This window comes from Palaemon carinicauda, chromosome 16 (genome assembly GCF_036898095.1).
Source record: "Palaemon carinicauda isolate YSFRI2023 chromosome 16, ASM3689809v2, whole genome shotgun sequence".
NCBI lineage: Eukaryota > Metazoa > Arthropoda > Malacostraca > Decapoda > Palaemonidae > Palaemon > Palaemon carinicauda.
In genome coordinates this window covers 70,235,498-70,256,704 of record NC_090740.1, presented here as the reverse complement: position 1 = coordinate 70,256,704, position 21,207 = coordinate 70,235,498, and the positions used below count along the sequence as shown (strand labels likewise).

The following is a 21,207-nucleotide window of genomic DNA, read 5'->3' as shown; positions in this document are numbered from 1 at the left end:
TTGCAGTACCTCGGTGAACCATTCTCTCGCGGGCCAGAGGGGAGCAACCAACGTCAACCGTGTCCCTTCGTGAGAGGCGAACTTCTGCAGTACCTTGTTGACAATCTTGAACGGAGGGAACGCATACAGGTCTAGATGGGACCAATCCAGAAGAAAGGCATCTACGTGAACTGCTGGTGGGTCCGGAATCGGTGAGCAATAATTCGGGAGCCTCTTGGTCATCGAGGTAGCGAACAGATCTATGGTGGGCTGACCCCACAGGGCCCATAGTCTGCTGCAAACATTCTTGTGAAGGGTCCACTCTGTGGGGATGACCTGACCCTTCCGGCTGAGGCGATCTGCCATGACATTCATGTCACCTTGAATGAACCTCGTTACCAGCGAAATCTTTCGATCTCTTGACCAGGTGAGGAGGTCCCTTGCGATCTCGAACAACTTCCTCGAATGAGTCCCTCCTTGCTTGGAGATGTACGCCAAGGCTGTAGTGTTGTCGGAGTTCACCTCCACCACCTTGCCTAGAAGGAGGGACTTGAAGTTTCTCAAGGCCAGATGAACTGCCAATAGCTCCTTGCAGTTGATGTGAAGTGTTCTTTGCTCCGGATTCCACGTGCCCGAGCATTCCCGTCCGTCCAGTGTCGCACCCCAGCCCGTGTCCGATGCGTCCGAGAAGAGAAGGTGGTCGGGGGTCTGAACAGCCAATGGTAGACCTTCCTTGAGAAGAATGCTGTTCTTCCACCACGTCAGCGCAGACCTAATCTCTTCGGATATAGGAACTGAGACTGCTTCTAGCGTCATGTCCTTTCTCCAGTGAGCAGCTAGATGATACTGAAGGGGGCGGAGGTGGAGTCTCCCTAACGCGATGAACTGGGCCAGCGATGAAAGTGTCCCTGTTAGACTCATCCACTGCCTGACTGAACATCGGTTCCTTCTCAGCATGCTCTGGATGCATTCTTGGGCTTGACTGATTCTGGGGGCCGACGGAAAAGCCCGAAAAGCTCGACTCTGAATCTCCATACCTAGATAGACAATGGTTTGGGATGGGACGAGTTGGGACTTCTCTATATTGACCAGGAGACCGAATTCCTTGGTCAGATCCATAGTCCATCTGAGATTCTCCAGACAGCGACGACTTGACGGAGCTCTTAAAAGCCAGTCGTCCAAATAGAGGGAGGCTCTGATGTCTGCCAAGTGAAGGAATTTGGCAATATTCCTCATCAGTTTGGTAAACACAAGAGGTGCCGTGCTTAGGCCAAAGCACAGGGCTTGGAACTGGTAAACGACCTTTCCAAAGACGAACCTTAGGAAAGGTTGGGAGTCTGGATGGACGGGGACATGAAAGTACGCGTCTTTTAGGTCCAACGAGACCATCCAGTCTTCCTTCCTGACCGATGCTAGCACCGACTTCGTCGTCTCCATGGTGAACGTCTGCTTGGTGACAAAAGCATTGAGAGCACTGACGTCCAGCACCGGTCTCCACCCTCCTGTCTTCTTCGCTACCAGGAAGAGACGGTTGTAGAAGCCCGGGGATTGATGGTCCCGGACTATGACTACCGCTCCCTTTTGTAGCAAGAGAGACACCTCTTGCTGCAAAGCTAGCCTCTTGTCCTCCTCCTTGTAGTTGGGAGAGAGGTTGATGGGAGTAGTTGCTAGAGGGGGATTGCGCCAGAACGGAATCCTGTACCCCTCCCTTAGCAACTTCACAGACTGAGCGTCTGCACCTCTGCTCTCCCAAGCCTGCCAGTAGTTCTTGAGCCTGGCTCCCACTGCTGTCTGGAGAGGTAGGCAGTCAGATTCTGCCTTTTGAGGACTTGGAACCCTTCTTCTTTTTGCCACGATGACTGTCGGCACGGGTACCTCCTCTGCTGGAGGTTCTGCCACGAAAGGGCGGGATGAACCTAGACGCTGGTGTGTCCATCCTAGGTCTAGGCACGGAAGGTAAAGCTGTGACTTTACGTGCGGAAGACGCCACCAGGTCATGGGTATCCTTCTGGATCAACGAGGCAGCAATCCCCTTGATCAGCTCTTCCGGAAAGAGACACTTGGAAAGCGGAGCAAACATCAACTCCGACTTCTGGCATGGTGTGATCCCCGCAGACAAGAAGGAGCAAAGGTGATCTCTCTTCTTAAGCACTCCAGACACGTACGAAGCCGCAAGCTCACCAGACCCATCCCGAATGGCTTTGTCCATGCTAGACATGATAAGCATGGCAGAGTCCTTATCCGAAGGGGAGGTCTTTCTGCTTAACGCTCCCAAACACCAGTCGAGGAAGTTGAAGATCTCAAAAGCACGAAAAACTCCCTTCAACAGATGGTCCATGTCAGAAAAGGACCAGCAAATCTTAGAGCGTCTCATAGCCAGCCTGCGGGGAGAGTCAACCAGACTTGAGAAGTCGCCCTGGGCAGAGGCAGGAACTCCCAAGCCGGGTTCCTCTCCCGTGGCATACCAGACGCTAGATTTGGAAGCAAGCTTGGTAGGCGGAAAGATGAAGGCAGTCTTCCCCAGTTGCTTCTTGGACTGCAACCACTCTCCCAGTACCCTCAAAGCTCTCTTGGATGAGCGCGCGAGTACGAGTTTCGTAAAGGCAGGAGCTGCTGACTGCATGCCTAAAGCGAACTCGGAGGGAGGTGAGCGCGGGGTTGCAGACACAAACTGTTCCGGATACAATTCCCTAAACAGGGCAAGGACTTTCCTAAAGTCTAAGGAGGGAGGCGTAGACTTGGGTTCTTCTATGTCGGAGTGCGGATCGTCCAAATGCGCAGCTTCGTCGTCATCAGATACTCCATCATCCGAAAGCTGAGGAGGAAGTGGCAAAGGTGGAGCAGAAAGCTGAACGGCTGAATCCGGCAGCACGGGTGCATGCGTGGCTGCACTGGATCCAACATCATGCCGCTGCTGGTCAGTCTGCGAGCTGGCAACAACAAAAGCGGAGTGCTGGTGCGTGGGAGGGACTGCCGTGGGTTGCGGAGACTGCCGCATTGCGTCAAAACACGGCAGCTTGACAGCACCTTCCCACTGCTGATGCGGTAGCTCACGCATGTCAACGGAGGGTGCCGCATGAACATGCGTCTGGCAGGGTCGACTGCGCATCGGTGGTGGAGCTCTCACAGGTGGAGTGTGGGAGCAGGCAGCCGCAGTATCTGCTGAGCGCACAACCGTGGCAGGTTGTAGGTTAACAGGTGCAGTGTCAACCTTCTCAGCACGATACTCCTGCATGAAGGAAGCAAGCTGAGACTGCATAGTCTGCAGCATGGACCACTTAGGGTCTACCGTGGTTGGTGCGGCAACAGACGGAGTGATTGCCTGCTGCGGAACCACTCTACCTCTCTTGGGAGGTGTGCAGTCTTCGGAAGACTGCGGCGAGTCCGAACTGACCCAGTGGCTACACCTGGGCCGTTGGACTCGCTCGGAAGGGACCTTGCGCTTGAGAGGTCGTGAGACCTTGGTCCAACATTTCTTCCTAGAAACTTCTTCCACAGACGAGGAATGAATGAGCTCACTCGTCTGTTTGTGGATGGGACGATCTCTGACAGATACGTCCGCAACCACTGAGGGTACATCCGTACGCTGATCAAGGCCTGTCGAACCCTTTGGTCCTTCGACATTGCTTCTCCCCTGGGCTTGGGAGCTTGCAAGAGGTCCCGGACTGGGAGGACGACTGGCACGAACAGATGCACCCTCATGCGCAACACTGACACTGACACTTTTCACCGCACTTGCACTCACTACACTTCCCACTGCACTTTTCGCTTTCAACTCTTTGACATCGGCCAAAAGTTGATTCCGGTCATTAGCTAATGACTCCACTCTGTCACCAAGAGCCTGAATGGCACGCATCATGTCCGCCATGGAGGGTTGAGCACTAGTAGCAGGGTCGGGAGTCACCACTACAGGGGAAGGAATAGGTTGAGGGGCATGGGGAGAGGAAAAATCAAACGAGCGAGAAGAACTCCTCCTGATCCTATCCTTCTCTAGCCTACGTGCATTCTTTAGGAATTCATTAAAATCGAATTCCGAAAGCCCAGCGCATTCCTCACATCGATCTTCCAATTGACAGGATTTACCCCTACAATTGGAACAAACGGTGTGAGGATCTATAGAGGCCTTCGGAAGACGCCTAGAACAGTCCCTAGCGCTACACTGCCTGTACTTAGGGACTTGAGAATGGTCAGACATCTTGAATTCTTGAATTAGCCAAGGGGGGGAATCCAAAATCTATCAAAGTTCATCAACAATTAATCCAAATCTAATCAAAAAGCTTGATAAGCTAATGATAATAGTTCCTGAATAGCGAAAGCTAAAATCTAGAGCGAATACATCACCAAATGCGAGAAAACAACTCCAGAAACAACAGCGTATCCAAGTAGGTCTTGCCGGTGGCACGACAGAGGAAAAATTGGTTCTTGTTGACAAGAAGTACCTGAGTACCTACTCGACAGATGGCGCTGTTGTTGTACACCCCCACCTGTATAGCGATCGCTGGCGTATCCCGACCTTAGGTTTTTTCTGTCGGGCAACAGAGTTGACAGCTACATGATCATCGGGTAAGATTAATATTGAAAAAACAGTTTTTACACATGTACATGTACCTGATAAGTCTGTAACCTGCCAGTGTACTATATATTTGATGATAATGATTATCATTTTGCTATTAGTAGTCCTGGTTTTGTTATAACAAAACTTTCCACAAATAAGGTATTTATTAAATATTCCTGATTATTTTGCCAACATGCCAATCATTTTATTTCGTTTGTTATTTTGTTACAGTAATTGATAGTACAGGATTAATTTAGGATCAAAATTGAGAAATAATTCATTACATTAACCAAATAATCATGTATTTTTATTGTAGTAAAAAATAAATCCATTTTTACATATTTTTCAAAGTTTTTAAAACTTTGTGCCCAAATATATTTTCTGGGTCGACCTGTGACGGCCGGTGAAAAGGGTCCTTCTTTACACTTTTCTGATATAAACCTTCCAAATATACCAGAGAAAGATAAAAGCATGGAATGCAGAGGTTACTACCCTCGCGCGAGCACCTTGTGGGTGTCGTGTATAAAGCAGGGGCGCGTGAAAACCACTATTCACAGGCTGTCTTCCATTTAGCTAATTCCAACGTCAAAAGGGATGGGCCGATATAGAGGCACCAGCTACGCTACCTGAGCCACACCACCGACGCCCGACGCAAGCGCCATCTGAACAACATCCTTCTGTTTTGGACTTGCTAGCTTGGTCTTAGATTTTTGTGTTCTTGGTGTTTTCACGTTTCGTGGATTAATTTCGTCATGGCCGAAGCTCCAACTTCACCAATACCATACCAATGTTAAGTACCATAGTTTGTTTTGACAGCTTTTGCAGTACCGGGCAGTTGTACTCTTCCCAGTATTGTGTTGTTTTTATTTCGACCGGCTTGGCCTTCCGCGGTCTCGGCAGCCATTGTTGTTTTGATTTGCCTCGCTGGGAATTTCATGTTAGTCTTGCCCATTTGGTACACTGTCAGTTAGGTTCTTGGTTAAGTCACTGGCCTTATGCCTTTTTGAACCATTATTATTATTATTATTATTATTTCCTATGGTACTTTTTGCTAGCAAGTCCAGTCTGGACGAACAAGTATAGCGTTCTGGCTTTATTATAGTTTAGTACCCGCCCTGAGAGGCGTTCGTCAGTGGACTATATCCTTTAAATTTTGTTACGCAGACGTTATTCTTAGTTCGTAGTCTTGTATTTGACGTTACAATTTTATTGTTATACTTATATTATATTATAGTGTGCTTAATTAGGTTCTTTATAGTGTAACCACAAGAGCGAGAGCATGGAGTTCTCGTTTTCTGTCGCTCAGTCACGAGTTACCCTTTCTCTCGTTTTCTTTCTTAGCCTCGAGTAGGAGAGGTGGATTTCCCGTTTTCCGTTTTAAACGATAACGGGTTCTCCCTCCCCCCTCTCCCTCTACGGGTATATGATATTTTACGAATTATTTTATTATGCGGTTACTGTTAATATAGCTAGCGTTATTAATAGGTCCTGTTCGTGTGTGAGTCATTGTTTTGGGCCAGCTTTCTGACGCCACCTGTTCCCCTCGTAGTTCCGTCCTCTCCCCGCTACGGCTTGGGATAGGATCTGAACATTCATCCACTCCGCCTTGAGTTCTACTCCGCCATGAGGGATACTCATTGAGATTGGAACCTATAGTTATATATCATTTGGAGTGCAAACCTCTGGCAGGGCCTCATCCCCCGGTGGTCCCTTGCACCCACACTCCGGCCACGGCCATATCCACACAAAAGATTCATTATTAATCACAACTTATTTATTCCGGACCTTTCACCGGAGATCACCAATAGGCTTAGCAATGTTGTTAGCCTTAGCTTTTAGCTACTGCTTGTATTTTATAATTTAATTTGGTTACGGGCCTATCACTGAATCCTCGACCCTGTCGGAGGTTTTGCAGCTTACAATAATTTATTTTATTCTTATTTTAATAATATTCATAGCGATACGGACCCATTTTAAATTGCTCCGGCACACTCTGGTGCAGGAAAATTTTATATTTGAAATATTTTAATATGGAGCTCCGGCTCCCATTCATTGAACCATCCTATGCACAAATATTTAATGCTATCTAGACTCTGTTAGTAGATCTTAATCCCTTACCAAAGTCTCAAGGAACATCCAGACTTATGTCTCCTTTCTTTTACAGAAGGTCCGCTGCGCTGCCAAGGGCTGCCCCGCCTCTTTCAACGATCCCGTTGGACATGACCTCTGCCGGTCGCATGCACATTGCGCTATCTCCTTTAATCGGGAGCCGGGACAAGCCCCATAAATGATTTGGTTCCCGGAATCGTGCACGCTCTCTTACGAGTTGTCCTCCTTACTCCTGAACGATGACGTAAGTTGGTTTTCGTTTTGTTCCTATTATCCTTTGGCGATGATTTAATTTGTTCCTTAATTATGTATACATCGCTTATTTCGGAGAACGATCCTTCTCCTTCATCACTAATCCCCTCAACTCTTTCAGGCCGATGATGAATCTCTTCGGTCGGCAAGAGCTGCTCTTCGTCCTTGAGTGTCGGGCTTCGGCAGGAATGATCCGTCTGGCGCACCATATCTCCTCGACAGAGACATGGCCTCCCGACTCTTCCCAGGCTCTACCACTGCAGCAGTCACTCCGAAGGCGGCTGCCCCTTTAATTGAAGCGGTCAGAGCGACCATCCCCACGGAAGACGAATCTCTTTTACCGGTGGACGTGTCAGCTCTGGATCTAGACATCGAGCCCATGGACGAGCAGGTAGGTGGTGTCGAGTTGGTGGAAACCTTTTTATCTCCTACTCCTTCTTCTACCTCTTCCTTTCTCGGCTTTGATAAGCCTATGGCTTTTCCTCGGGATCCCTCCGTCCCCGTACGACCCAAGGTGAAGCCACTACGTACCTATAAGTCATCAGCTTTGCCATTGTCTACGTCACCGGTCCCCGGACCCTCGACTGCTCCTGATGTTCCTATTGCTTCCCATAAAACCGTGACTTCTAAGAAGTCGAAGTCCGCCAAGTCCAAGGCTTCGTCGGCGGGTGGCACTCAGGTACACTCCTTCCCCGTCGACCTGATCAGGGATATAGTCAAGGAGCAAATTCAGCAACATTCTGGGGCTATGACGGAGCTAAAATATATGGTGGCTAATCTGATCCGCTCCGGAACTCAGATTCCTCCGCCTTCAGCCCCAGACGCGTCGAAGTTACCCCCTTTGATAAAAACAACCCTTGGAGGTTTGCCTTGCATGCTCCGTACTTAGATGGTACCCTAACTCAAGATGGCATAGGCACCCGCCCTCTAGAGGACCTAGAATTCTACCCCCCGGGGCTAGAATTCCCATTCAACGGCTTCGTCCGCCTAAAAGAGCATGCCTTGGTTAGAATGGACAAGGTACCGAAGGAAACGGTGATATTTCCAAAAGAACTGGCCCAAGCTGTCTGGGCCAGGACTCTATCAGAATGGGGGTGTACCAACTCCAAGCTCACCCCACACAAAGGTGCCTACACTATTTTTACAACGGCATCGTCCATTACCTTGCCACTTATAGATAAAGTGACAGAGCTGACAATACAGGCCGTCAAGGAAGGCTCTACCATGCCGGCTCTCAAAGAGACGGACCCCACCTCACTGCTCATTCCGAGTACCTCTGCCAACTGGGATGACGCTTCTTCTACCTTCACGGTAGGGAAGCTAGACCCAGACTGCGCCTCTACTCTTTTTTCTGAGAAGCTTCCCAGATTACTAGAGAGTCTTCTCAAGACCGAGTTCGAGGCACGTAATAGGTTATCTAGGTCCCTCCACTCCATCACTTCCATTGAGTCCCTAGCCTCTGTTTACCCGACTGAAACTTTATTCAGGGTTTTCACAAAGAACCTGCTTCTGTCCTACCAAGTTGACCTCCACGACTTCTGGTCGGCTCGGGTTAGCTGCAGGAAATACGTTCTGTCTGAGGCTTCTATCAGACATTAACCGAACAGGCTGATAGCGTCCTCCTGCTGGGGTAAGAACCTATTCCCTCAGGATGAAGTTAATAAAGTTCTTCAGGACGCTGCGAGGGCAAACCAAAACTTGCAAGTAAGGTGGGGCCTCACGACCAAAAGGAAGATCGAATCCCACAAACAAACTTTCTTCAAGAAAAAGCAGAGATTTACCCCTTACAAGACGAACCGGGGTCACTACCACCAATCGTCAGTCCCCCACACGTCAACACAGTCTTCCTCTGCTTCGACTTCTCAGCAACCGGCTCCCCCCTCAACAGGTGGTCTACCTCACTGCTCCCCGAGGTACACAACCTAACCCCACTTGGATGTCCTCTCCTGCATACAACCCTAGCTACGAACCGTCCGGTTCCTTTCGTGGACACCAGAGAGGAAGCTACAGAGGTAGAGGACAGTTCTGCCATCGAGGCGGACCTAGAGCAAGGGGTGCTCGGGGAGGGAAGGGACCTAGATTCACTCCCTCGCAATGATGTGTTCCCGGTAGGGGGGAGACTTTATCACTTTCGAGACCATTGGACCTTCAGTCCATGGGCTCACAGCATAATATCCAAAGGCTTGGGTTGGAAATGGTCACAGGGATCTCCACCTCCACCAGTGACCTTCTTCCAGAGACCCACTCCCATCCTGAAAGAGTACACCACAGAGTTACTCAAGAAGAAAGCAATCAAACGGGTTCGATTACTGAAATTCCAAGGCCGCCTGTTAACAGTTCCAAAGAAAGACTCGTCGGCGTTGAGAGTGGTTCTGGACTTGTCAAAACTAAACTCTTACATTCTCTGCGACAAGTTCCGTATGTTGACTATCTCTCAGGTACGGACCTTACTTCCCCGTGGGGCCGTCACCACCTCTATCGATCTTACCGACGCCTATTATCATGTCCCAGTAGCTCGAAACTTCTCTCCTTACCTAGGCTTCCGCCTAGGCAAGAAAGCCTTTGCGTTCAAAGTCATGCCCTTCGGTCTCAGCATTGCCCCCAGGATATTCACGAAACTGGGAGAGACAGTGCTCGAACAACTCAGGAACCAAGGGATACAGATCATTGCCTATCTGGACGATTGGCTCATTTGGGCTCGGTCGACCCAGGAATGCAACAGAGCTACGACGAAGGTAATTCGATTTCTCGCAAAACTGGGATTCCAAGTCAATCTCCAAAATTCTCGCCTACAACCATCAAGCCGCTTCGAATGGTTAGGCATTCGGTGGGACCTTTCAAAGCACAGGCTCTCCCTTCCTCCCAAAAAGGTAAGGGAGATAGCTTCCAAGATCAGGAACTTTCTCAAACACAAACAGGTGTCCAGAAGAGCTTTAGAAAGAATCCTCGGCCTTCTCCAATTTGCTTCAGTAACAGATCTCCTATTAAAAGCCAAACTCAAAGACATCAATCGAGTTTGGAGAAAGAGAGCTACAATACCTTTAAGAGACAAGATCTCGAAGATCCCCTCTGTCTTAAAAATGAGACTACGCCCATGGTCCGAACCGAGGAACCTCTCCAAATCGGTTCCTCTGTAATTCCCCCCTCCACAAGTGACACTTCATACAGACGCGTCTCTGAGTGGCTGGGGGGGTTACTCCCAACATCAGATGTTTCAGGGCTCTTGGTCACCCGCCATGAAACAATTCCATATCAATGTTCTCGAAGCCATGGCAGTGTTCTTGACCCTGAAGAGAATCTCTCCTCCGAGGTCGTCCCACATCAGAGTAGTCTCAGACAGCACAGCTGTAGTACACTGCATCAACAGAGGAGGATCCAAGTCACCCAACCTGAATCAGGTCCTGGTCACTATCTTCGCCTTGGCAGAAGACAAGAACTGGTTCCTGTCAGCAACTCACCTAGCAGGAGTCCAGAATGTGATAGCGGACTCACTATCCAGGACGAAACCACTGGAATCGGAATGGTGCCTAGACATAAATTCCTTCCGGTGGATACTCAGGCTGGTTCCGGGCCTCCAGGTAGATCTATTCGCGACTCAACTGAATCACAAACTTCCCTGTTATGTGACCCCAAACCTGGACCCTCAGGCTTATGCCATGGACGCATCAACCCTGGATTGGAACCATTGGAAGAAGATTTACCTATTCCCTCCAGTGAATCTTCTAATGAAAGTTTTACACAAACTACGCTCCTTCCAAGGGGCAGTGGCCTTAGTAGCACCTCACTGGCCAAAAAGCAGTTGGTTTCCTCTCCTCCTCGAGTTGAAACTCCGTCCCTTCCGGATCCCATTCCCCAAGCTGACCCAAGTAGTCCAAACTCGGACTGTGTCAGAATCCTCAAGGATAGCCAAAACCCTAACTTTGTGGACTTCATGAAGTTTGCAGCTCGTAGAGATGCAAACATCGACCCGGAAAATGTCCTCTTTATAGAATCAGACAAAAGGGACTCTACAATTCGTCAATATGATTCGGCCGTTAAGAAACTAGCAGATTTCTTAAAGAATTCAGACCATACTTTTATGACTCCTAATTTAGCCATCTCCTTCTTTAGGTTCATATTTGACAAAGGCCTAGCAGCTAGCACTATAACCACCATCAAGTCAGCTTTGAAGAAGGTCTTCCTTGTTGGGTTTAACATTAACCTAGCAGATTCCTATTTCTCATCTATTCCAAAAGCATGTGCTAGGCTTCGACCTTTGGTTCGTCCACAAAAGGTCTCTTGGTCTTTGAACGATGTCCTCAAACTTGCGTCAGACACGGACAATGAATCCTGATCCTATATCACTCTTCTTAGGAAGACTTTATTTCTAACGGCTTTGGCCTCGGGTGCTAGAATCTCAGAACTAGCAGCTCTCTCACGAAACTCAGAAAACATAGATTTCCTCCTTTCAGGTGAAGTACTTCTTTCTCCAGACAGAGCTTTCCTAGCTAAAAATGAGGACCCACAAAATAGGTGGTCCCCTTGGAAGATTATTCCTCTTCTCCAAGATACTTCTCTGTGTCCAGTCACTACTCTCAGGGCCTTTTTAGCTAGAACTGCCACCCGCTCGTCTGGCTCCTTGTTTATCAGAGAACAAGGAGGTACTATTTCCATTCAAGGCATTAGGCAACAAATCCTATACTTCATTAAACAAGCTAATCCGGAATCATTTCCCCATGCTCATGATATCCGGTCAGTAGCTACCTCCATCAATTATTTCCAAAATATGGATTTTGATGACCTTAAAAAGTACACGGGTTGGAAATCTCCTATGGTTTTCAAACGCCACTATCTAAAGAACTTACAGGCCCTTAAATACCCAACGGTTGCAGCTGGGAGCCTCATCTCTCCCCATTAATCTCTTGTTCTTCCTTTCATCCATCTCTCCTCTTCTCCCTCCTACCTGCCACTCGCACCACGTCGCCGCTCTCTTTGGTGGTTCGTTAGCCCTAAGTTTATTACATGTTTAGTTCCTATGGTTATTAACTGTTATTGTGTTTACCGTAACTTTAGTGTTGGGTTATTCTTAGCCATGTCAGTTTTGTTGCATATTGTGCTCTGATACTCGGATGCTTCCTTGTTATCATGTTTATTTAGCCTTACGTTCACTATGTCCTTTGGCTAGTTTGTAATTTATGCTTTCTTACCTTAATATAATATATTATTTTCCTTACATGGTGTTTATCTCTCTCCTCATTAGGTTACTATTTATTATTGGGCTTGGAAGGCATTCTCTGGTACATTTTCACCGGCCGTCACAGGTCGACCTAGAAAAGGGATTTTGACGAAGGAAAAATCTATTTCTGGGGAGAGACCTGTGACGCCCGGTGAAACCCTTCCCTGTTATATTGTACGATCCCACCCTTTCCTTTCCAAGCCATCATGTTCAATACAGAAGGATGTTGTTCAGATGGCGCTCGCGTTGGGCGTCGGTGGTGTGGCTTAGGTAGCGTAGCTGGTGCCTCTATATCGGCCCATCCCTTTTGACGGAGGAATTAGCTAAATGGAAGACAGCCTGTGAATAGTGGTTTTCAGGCGCCCCTGCTTTATACACGACACCCACAAGGTGCTCGCGCAAGGGTAGTAACCTCTGCATTCCATGCTTTTATCTTTCTCTGGTATATTTGGAAGGTTTATATCAGAAAAGTGTAAAGAAGGACCCTTTTCACCGGGCGTCACAGGTCTCTCCCCAGAAATAGATTTTTCCTTCGTCAAAATCCCTTTATTATTGATCTTTACATTATTTTATATCATTAGTGTCATTATGTCCGACATGATAATAGCACATACCGGTGTGTGCAAATGTGTTTAAAATTAATTGTTTTAGAAGCAATTTTCTATATTCCTAAATTTTTCAGGTTTTGCAGTAGGATAGACAAAGTACGGTTTTTATGGGTTTGCAATCCAAACGGTTGAGCAGGCCTCTTGATTCATGATTCATAGGCAACATTTTATAAAAAAAAAAAAAATACGGCCTGCAAAGTACAGAAGTTTAAGTCAGGTCCTTCGAAAAATTAGGGCCCTTGACCCCCGACTATCATGTAGTGTTTGTTTTGCCCCAAAACCCTGCATACCAGAAATCCTTGAGATGTAATGTTTTATGGGAAGGTTGGTGGTGAAGGGGTACACTCCAAGAGCTCCAGTTGTGTACCCAGTTCATTCAGTGTAGTAGTCTTGCATGTGAGTGCACATATACACACATAGCATTTTCGATATGGAAGGGGCTAAGGGAATGTGTTTATGAAGGGGAACAGATGGGAAAATTTTAAATAATAAAATTTTATAAGTACAGGTCGATGAAACCAAGTTTCTGAAGAAAAGCAAAATCTTATATATCCTTTGTTGTTATGAAAGAAGAGTGTTTGTTAATCATCAGACTCCATTGCAAATCTTGAAAAGATACTTTTTTCTTAATGCTAATGTTTCGATGATTGGGTAGTGTTAATCAACTTACAGTTAGTAATTGAAAAGTCTAAAGTAACTGAAAACTTTTAGCAAAAGTAAAAAGAAGTCATGTGGAAATTTCCCATTTCAGTATATAATTTCATATTAGTAATATTCACGCTACTTTTTTGGTAAGAACAGAATAATATGGCAATTGAAGTAGTTTGTTACATTGATAAATATAAAATTTTAAAAGATAAAAGGAAATAGTAAAGATAAATATGCAACAGTATATTCTTACCTCAATGTTTTTCTTTAAGTGGTCAAAAGCTTCCACCAGATGAGGATGTCGAGGAGAAATTGACACAACACTCAATTCAGTTACATGGACGCATGCACACCTTCCACTATAGTATCCTCGCCAAGAACAATTTGATACACTTAACATGGATTCACAAGAAACAATATCTTCAACTCCACATTCCTGTAAAAATAATTAACTTTAAGTAATTTGTTTTTTTTCATAGCTATACAAAACTAAGTCCTTTAAGTATCCATAAACCTAAAAAAGGCGACAAATTTGGAAGTAATTCGTATTTTTCCAAACTATACAAACTTACTTAGGATATATGTTTCAGCGTTGAGCTGGTTTAGTCATAAAAAGTTTCATGCAAAGTGTCAACGACCCTTCGCTAGTTAGTGGGGCTAGCAGAGGGTAGACCAACCCACTAACACACTCGTCCAGTGACTACTCTTCACTTTTGATTGCAAGCAGGGCTTCTAGGGGGAAAGGTGTAAGAACTCAGGTTTTTTTAGTTCAGAAAAACACAAATTACTTTCAAATTTGTCATTTGTTCCTTCACAAATACAAACCTTTGTTATTTACTTAGGAAACTCACTTAAAGGTGGGTGAAAATCTAATGTCAGTAGGTAGTAGGTTGGCCAGGGCGACAGCCATCCATTGGGATACTATCAGTAGAGAGATATTGGGTCGTTAGACTGGCCAGACAGTACTACATTTGATCCTTCTCTCGGGTTACGGCTCATTTTCCTTTTGCCTACACATACACCGAATAGTCTGGCCTATTCTTTACATATTCTCCTCTATCCTCATACATCTGACAACACAGATTACCAAACAATTCTTCCTTGCTCAAGGGGTTAACTACTGCAGTGTAATTGTTCAGTGGCTACTTTCCTCTAAGCAAGGGTAGAAGAGACTCTCTAGCTATGATAAGCAGCTCTTCTAGGAGAAGAAAACTCCAAAATCAAACCATTGCTCTCTGGTCTTGGACAGTGCCATAGCCTCTGCACCATGGTCTTTCATTGTCTTGGTGTTCTCTTGCTTGAGGATACACTCGGGTACATTGTTCATCTTTTTTTCTTCCTCCTCTTGTTTTTTATAATTTTCAGTTTATATATGCAATATTTATTCTAATGCTGTTACTGTTCTTAAAATATTTTAATTGTTAATTACTTTTCTTATAGTTTCTTCATTTCCTTTCCTCACGGGGCTATTTTCCCTGTTGGAGCCCTCGGGCTTATAGCATTCTGCTTTTCCAACTAGGGTCGTAGTTTAGCAAGTTATAATGATAATAATAACTGCCAGAAAACATTGCTCTGGGATACAAATTAGAGGTCGATAGAGCATAGAAAGAGTATCCTGACAGCTTGTGAACCCTTAGTCTGTCAATGCTGAAGAGTTCATAGCCTGAACAACCATGGTGAGTGGATGGAAACTCGCACTGTGACTTGACCAGTTAAGTAAAATGAGTTAGTTGACACTCACCCATACTAGAACACAGACATTGTCCAACTCCCCCTCGCAGGGAGATTGGGGACATAAGAAAATACACAATAATATTTCAGACCACAAAACTAATACTGTATGGTGCTTACCTGGAGTCGGAAGGAGGCCAGCTTGCAGTTTATGGATACTGTGCCCCATGAGAGGGAAAGATGAAGGAAGAAAAGGCCAGCAACTTCATCCATTCATCCCAGACTAAAACCGTGTAACTTCTGCCCTTGACCAATTGCTACTAGTCCTGCAAGGGAGCTAAACCCATTGTTGAGCAGGCAACCCTAGGTCCTAGTATGAATGTATCTAGAGACCTGTGGGTTACTTCTTACAGGTAATGGGCACTGAGGTGGTTTACCTTCTCCAAACACCTGCTTAGAGAACTTGTGCCACATAGAAGTTTCTTTTGAACATCAGGGACAAGCTTAGGTTCCCGATGTCGTAAGCTCTCGGTCTTCTACCAAGGTGAGGATTGAGTGTGAGGTCAATGACCTCTTGAATACAAGAGGGAATGGTGTTCTTGGTAATCCTCTTCTTGATCCTGCCCATACTCAAAAGCAGATGCTTGATCTCAGGTCAAGCTCTTTTGGTACATTTGAGATAGTGCCTTAATACTCTCACAGGATACAGTTATAGTCCATCAGGGTCATCAGATACTTCCTGAAGACTCAAAATCTGGAAGGGCCCAAACCTAGAGTCTGCTACATCTGGATTTTGAGTCTTAGCAATAAACCTGGGGACGAAGCAGAGTGTTAATTGCCTCAATCACCTTGAATGGACGATGTTGTCGGAGAGACCATGCAACTACTTAACCCACTTTGCAGAGGTGAGTGCAAGAAGGAAGATAGTTTTGAGAGTCAAGTCTTGACCTAATGCTCAGCTCAATGGTTCCTAAGGAGCTCCTTTCAGGGAGCTACCACTGGAGAGATTAAATGCAACGGCAACTGTTGCAAACAAGACGTCTCAAGGATGTCAGGTGCCCCAACAGGCACTACCACAGGTGAGCTTGTAGCAAGCCTTACAAGAGAGAGTGATGAGCCGCTTCCTTGAATCTCTCTATAGTGTTCCGATTTGAGATGGACATACTTTTCCTAGTTGGGTGTCTATCTGCATTTCTAGATATACCAGGTTCTGAGATGGTTACAGGGAGGACTTCTCAAAAGTTACCATGACCCCCAAAGCGAGGCAAAAAGAAAGAAGTCTGTCTCAGTGACGGAGAAAGGTCTTTACTGTGGCTACCAGAACTAAACGAACGACGTTGACATAAGCCCAGATTGAGACTAAAGTAAACCTCTTATGAACACCCGCGGGGCTCCTGACAGGCCAAAGCACAGCACCCAAAACTGGTATATCTTTTCATGTAGCACGAATTTCATATATTTCTTGATGACGAATGGATAGGAATCTGGAAATATGCATCTTTTAAATCCAGTGTGATCATGAAGTCCCACAATCTGACAACCTATCTGACCGTGTCTGCTGTATCCATCTTAAACAGAGTCTAATGAACAAACTCATTCAAGATCGAGAGGTCTATGACTGGTCTCCAACTTCCAGATGCTTTCTCTACAACAGAGTCGACTGAAGAAGCCTGGGGACCGGTCAACAACCTCCAGGAGAGCGTCCTTCTCCAGCATGGTCTGGACTTTTTTACCTGAAGGGTGAAATCCTTCGTTGATCCCTTCACGATAGAGATGACATCACTGGACGACATAACAGATTAGAGTGACAGCTGGTGAACAGGATGCAGTACCCTGATCAGAGGATCTTGACTGTCCAAGGTTCGGCCAAGCGGTACTTCCATCGCTGCCACCTGTGCCTCAGACATCCTTCCACCGGTGGTAGTGTGAGAGGAATGTCCTACTAGCAAGAGCATCCAAGTTTTCCAGACTTCTTTCCCATTCCACATGCCTTCTTACCATGAAAGGGTTGCTTGATATTCAAAAATGTTTTGGGGTTGGACTGCCTGGAAGCCTTGTTTGTTGTCTTGTGAGCCTGTCTATTCAAAGGTGACGATTTTGGCGCAGTTGGAGCTGAAGAATAGGGACGAGATGTTACAGCTCTATGGAGAAGGAAGTCTTGACTTGTATTACTCCATTGCTCTGCAACTGAGTTGATTTCCTATATCTTGAACAGAGAAGAATTAACAACCGACAAGTTGTAAAGATGAAAAGCCTCTCTCTTCAGAAATTGCCTTTGGAATATTGAAATGATGGCCTTAGGCCATTTCCAGATTCAGTTAGCCCACTAGTTGGCTGTGTTGTGCAATAGGAACTCCACAACTCTAGCCCCCAAAACCAGGTTGTTCTTAAATGCCTTCCACTTATCTAGGTCTGATAATATGCTCTTTGTCGCTCAGATAACCAACAGAGCCTGACCAGTAGTCTACCCATGAAGAGGCTTGCAGAGTTGCCTTTGTAATCCTTTCACAGCCAAAAATGTCACCTGATACGCTGCTAGCTTTTCAACCATCATTCCTTGAGCCAAGGCTGACACTGCCAGGTCTAAAGGAAAAGGCAAAGGGTTGTCATTGAGGACGTTGTAATACTTCCTCTGCCTGACGAAAGGTGGAGAAAGTAAACATGACGAGATGCTTGCCTTTATGATTTTCTTAATGGACTCTGACACTATCTTAGGCCATGGCAACTCCAGCCTGGTCTTACTTGGTTGTGGGGCATAGCAGAAAAAATCCAGAACCATGTCTCTCCACTCCAAAGGGGATTCCCCGAATCCATTAATTTTCCATGTGCCGGACAAGACTTGTCTGAAGGAATAGTCTGACTCCCCTTGTTTAGTGGGTGTAGCTTTAGGGATATCTGGCAGAGGCAACACACCATCAGAGCTGTCTGAGTCTAAATTCAAAGATTCATCCAACTCCAGACTAACACCCATAGGAGCCTAACTTGGGTTAGGGACATCGATCTGTACCCCAGCAGGAGATCGGATCGTGTCCTGGGAGGAGCGTCCTAAGTTGCGAGAGCGACAAGGCCACCATCGCATCCTGGATTCTCTTCTCTAGGGCTACTTTGATGCCCAGTTCTTCAAAAGAGTTCAAATCCTTCCTATATCGAGGCTTCTAAGAGGAGGAGACTAGAACACTAGCCCCCAACCAAAGAGATGCCGCAGGCTGTGAAGTTTGCAGAGGTTCAACGGGAGCAGCAATGGGCTCCGGGGGTGGAACAACGGATGCAGTGTGGACTATCTCGACAGGTGAGTCGATAATTTTCTCCGAATCCCTGCCTGCCCTCAAGTGAAGGGTATTTCTCAGAGGAAGTGTAATGTGTCCCTGTCTACGTTTCTTAGTCATCTTTACTGGAATGATTCCCAGTTTCTCTCACAAGGATCAGGCTTAGGATGGACAGCCTACAGCATTTGAGTCTAGGTATCTTTCATACCCTGACAAGTGACCAAGTGACTTCCCAGGAAGAGGTGTCTCTATGACCGACAAAGGTACAGCAGAGACTGGAGGGAAGGTTAGAGCAGGCACGGTAGTCGTCATGTTCTTATGCCTCGTATCCGAAGAGACACGAGAGCTCCCTGAAAATCATGATACCATCAGAGGGATAGATACAGGTCCTATCGATCTATCTAGAGATCATACCGTCATGGGACCCCTAGAATCCTGCATGACGGGTTTGAGAAGTTTTGGCACCAAGCTACATCCCTCGCAAATGAGGAGTTGGCCGAAAGAGCTTGTGATGGTAAATGAGGTTCGAGCGCGTGCTGGTTGCAAGATTACGCTTCCCCTAGTGAATGAACAGCTGATCATGTGCATGCTGCCATAGTACAGCGCGCCAATGGGGAAGGGAACCAGTCATAACCAGTGGCAGGAATATTTCTCAATGTTTCACGAGGGCAAACCTGATGAGCATGCGTCTGCCACTGAATCATGAACCGTTTGTTCATGAGCCTGAGCTACATGAACAGGCATGTGAACACTCGCAAGAGCTCTTGCAGAAGGTTTGCGAGTCACCTGTACCTTGCACGCATCTTGGTTGGAATGCATGCTTAGATGGCGGCGAATAAGATAAGATTGGTTTGGTAGGAAAAGTTTGCTGCTGTCACAAACCATCTCCTGACCAAATCAGCGCTACTCCCAGAGGAACAGAGGCTCAAGGCGCGAGCCAAGAGGGTGGTGCGGTTGCAAGACTCTGCAGACTTGTGATGCCTGAGGGGCATGGTGGAAAGTGCCTCCAGTTCTGGGGAGCCTTTGGAACGATCCACAGAAGGCTCATAAGAGCTGGCGCAAGGTGATGATGAGTCCAACACCTGTTTGCAAGGTACTCAAGGGGGGGGGGGGGGGGAAAGGCCACTCGAAAGAAGACTTTTCGCACTGGCGAATGTCTACCAACTTCGTAGGGTTGAGGTTCACAAGGAATCTCTGGCCAAGTAAACACAGCACGCTAAGAAGACTCAGTGCGCAGGCTCACCCCTAGGAGGAAACGCGCTAGGCTGGGACTCCGAGGAGAACTAACCTGCAACTCCTCACGTGGAAGAGGTGCTGCAGAGGAGGTAGCAGATGTTTTTCGTAATAATATAGTTTACCTTAACTCTTTCAAATGATGATAGTCTATCTTTGCATTTCTTTGTAATATTTTGTTTAATGTTTTTCCACATGAATCAGGAAAATGCTGCAATTACAATCGGCTGGGATTGTTTTCCCGCCAGGCAACCGCAGGCTGTTCCTTTTATCTCACCACAAGTTTTCACCAATGGCAAGTTTTATTAATTCTATGTTTTTAGTAGATTCTGGTATTCAAAGAAAGTTTATAATTATAATACCTTTCTTATGCTTAGTGTAATTTATCTTAATTTGTGTTAAAATATGTGAAAAATTACAAAAATATGCAGTGCGCATCCAAAAACAAGCTCCTGTTCGTTATTAAATTTAGAATTAAAAGCACAATATTTTATAATCTCTTTATTCGTTAACATTATTTATTGACAAATTATACGTCCGAGAGAGAAATTTAGGTTAGTAAATAAGTAAATAAGCTTTGATTCACATTACTTTGTAATTATTTGAAAACAATGATGCTATTACGACAAAATACTTGCAGCCAATCAGCTAATAGAAAGCTTTTTGGGGCTAAAAAGGGGCACCCCTGTGAGTGAGTTCAAATGTGCCTAGGTTAAAAAAACTGAGTACAATATAATGTCAAGAGCCTGTTGAAAATGTTAAACATGTTTTAACCTTGACAGTGAAGGAATGATGCGGTGATGATGAGCCCAAGCACTCTTATTGACTACAAAGCTAAATAAACTTCACTAAAAGGCAAGACTATGAGTGAAAAAAAATGAAGATTTTAGATTTTTAAGGTAGACAATGACATTTAACCATATATGAGAAGGAAACCATAAGAATGGCAGGTAAGTATAGAAATAAAGTAAAAAATCTTATTATAAAATGACTGTTTTAGTGAGCAAGCTTCCTGTCTCATACAACCTTGCATAAATTATGATACACCATTTTTAATTTTCTTCTCTCCCTTATATTCTCTGTACATAATCAATCATCTACCACATGCAGTAGTAGTAACGCAAAGATAATTGTACTGTAATGTAAAATTCCTCAGGTACAGTATAAATTATCCAGTGAAGTCTTTCTATTTAAATCTTTATTAGATTATAATCTGTTTAAAAAATCCTTTTAAAACAAAATAAATTTTTTTATACAAAACCATCACTGTACTTATAATTCATCCTTTCTTGGTGGACCAAAATAGACAATTGAGCCAATATTTAAAAAAAATATGAACATGGTAGTTAGTCAGAAAACTTAAGCATAAATTCATATTGTTTGGGTAATTAGCTGAGAATGTATTGGAGTTGGAAGGTGGGAATTCCATAGGTAATAGATCAACTCGCATCGACTTACAAAAATATCTAACTAATATTTCCTACTTGAGAACCCACATCAAGCTAGCAAAATGTGAATACTTTACACATTATGAAAAATGTTATTTTGATAATAAAATAAATTTTTGAATATACTTACCCGGTGATTATATATCTGCAACTCTGTTGCCCGACAGACAACTCTACGGTAAAAACTCGCCAGCGATCGCTACACAGGTTGCGGGTGTGCCCA

At 45.5% G+C, this 21,207-nt stretch overlaps 1 protein-coding gene across 1 annotated transcript in view; it reads right to left on the bottom strand.

The window, feature by feature from the left end:
- The window catches only part of LOC137655765 (breast cancer type 2 susceptibility protein-like), a 148,474-nt gene that overhangs the window by 20,662 nt on the left and 106,605 nt on the right, over window positions 1-21,207 (bottom strand). The window contains exon 5 of the mRNA XM_068389894.1: window positions 13,620-13,802. Within this exon, the coding sequence (XP_068245995.1) occupies window positions 13,620-13,802 (183 nt within the window). The remainder of the gene's footprint in view (window positions 1-13,619; window positions 13,803-21,207) is intronic.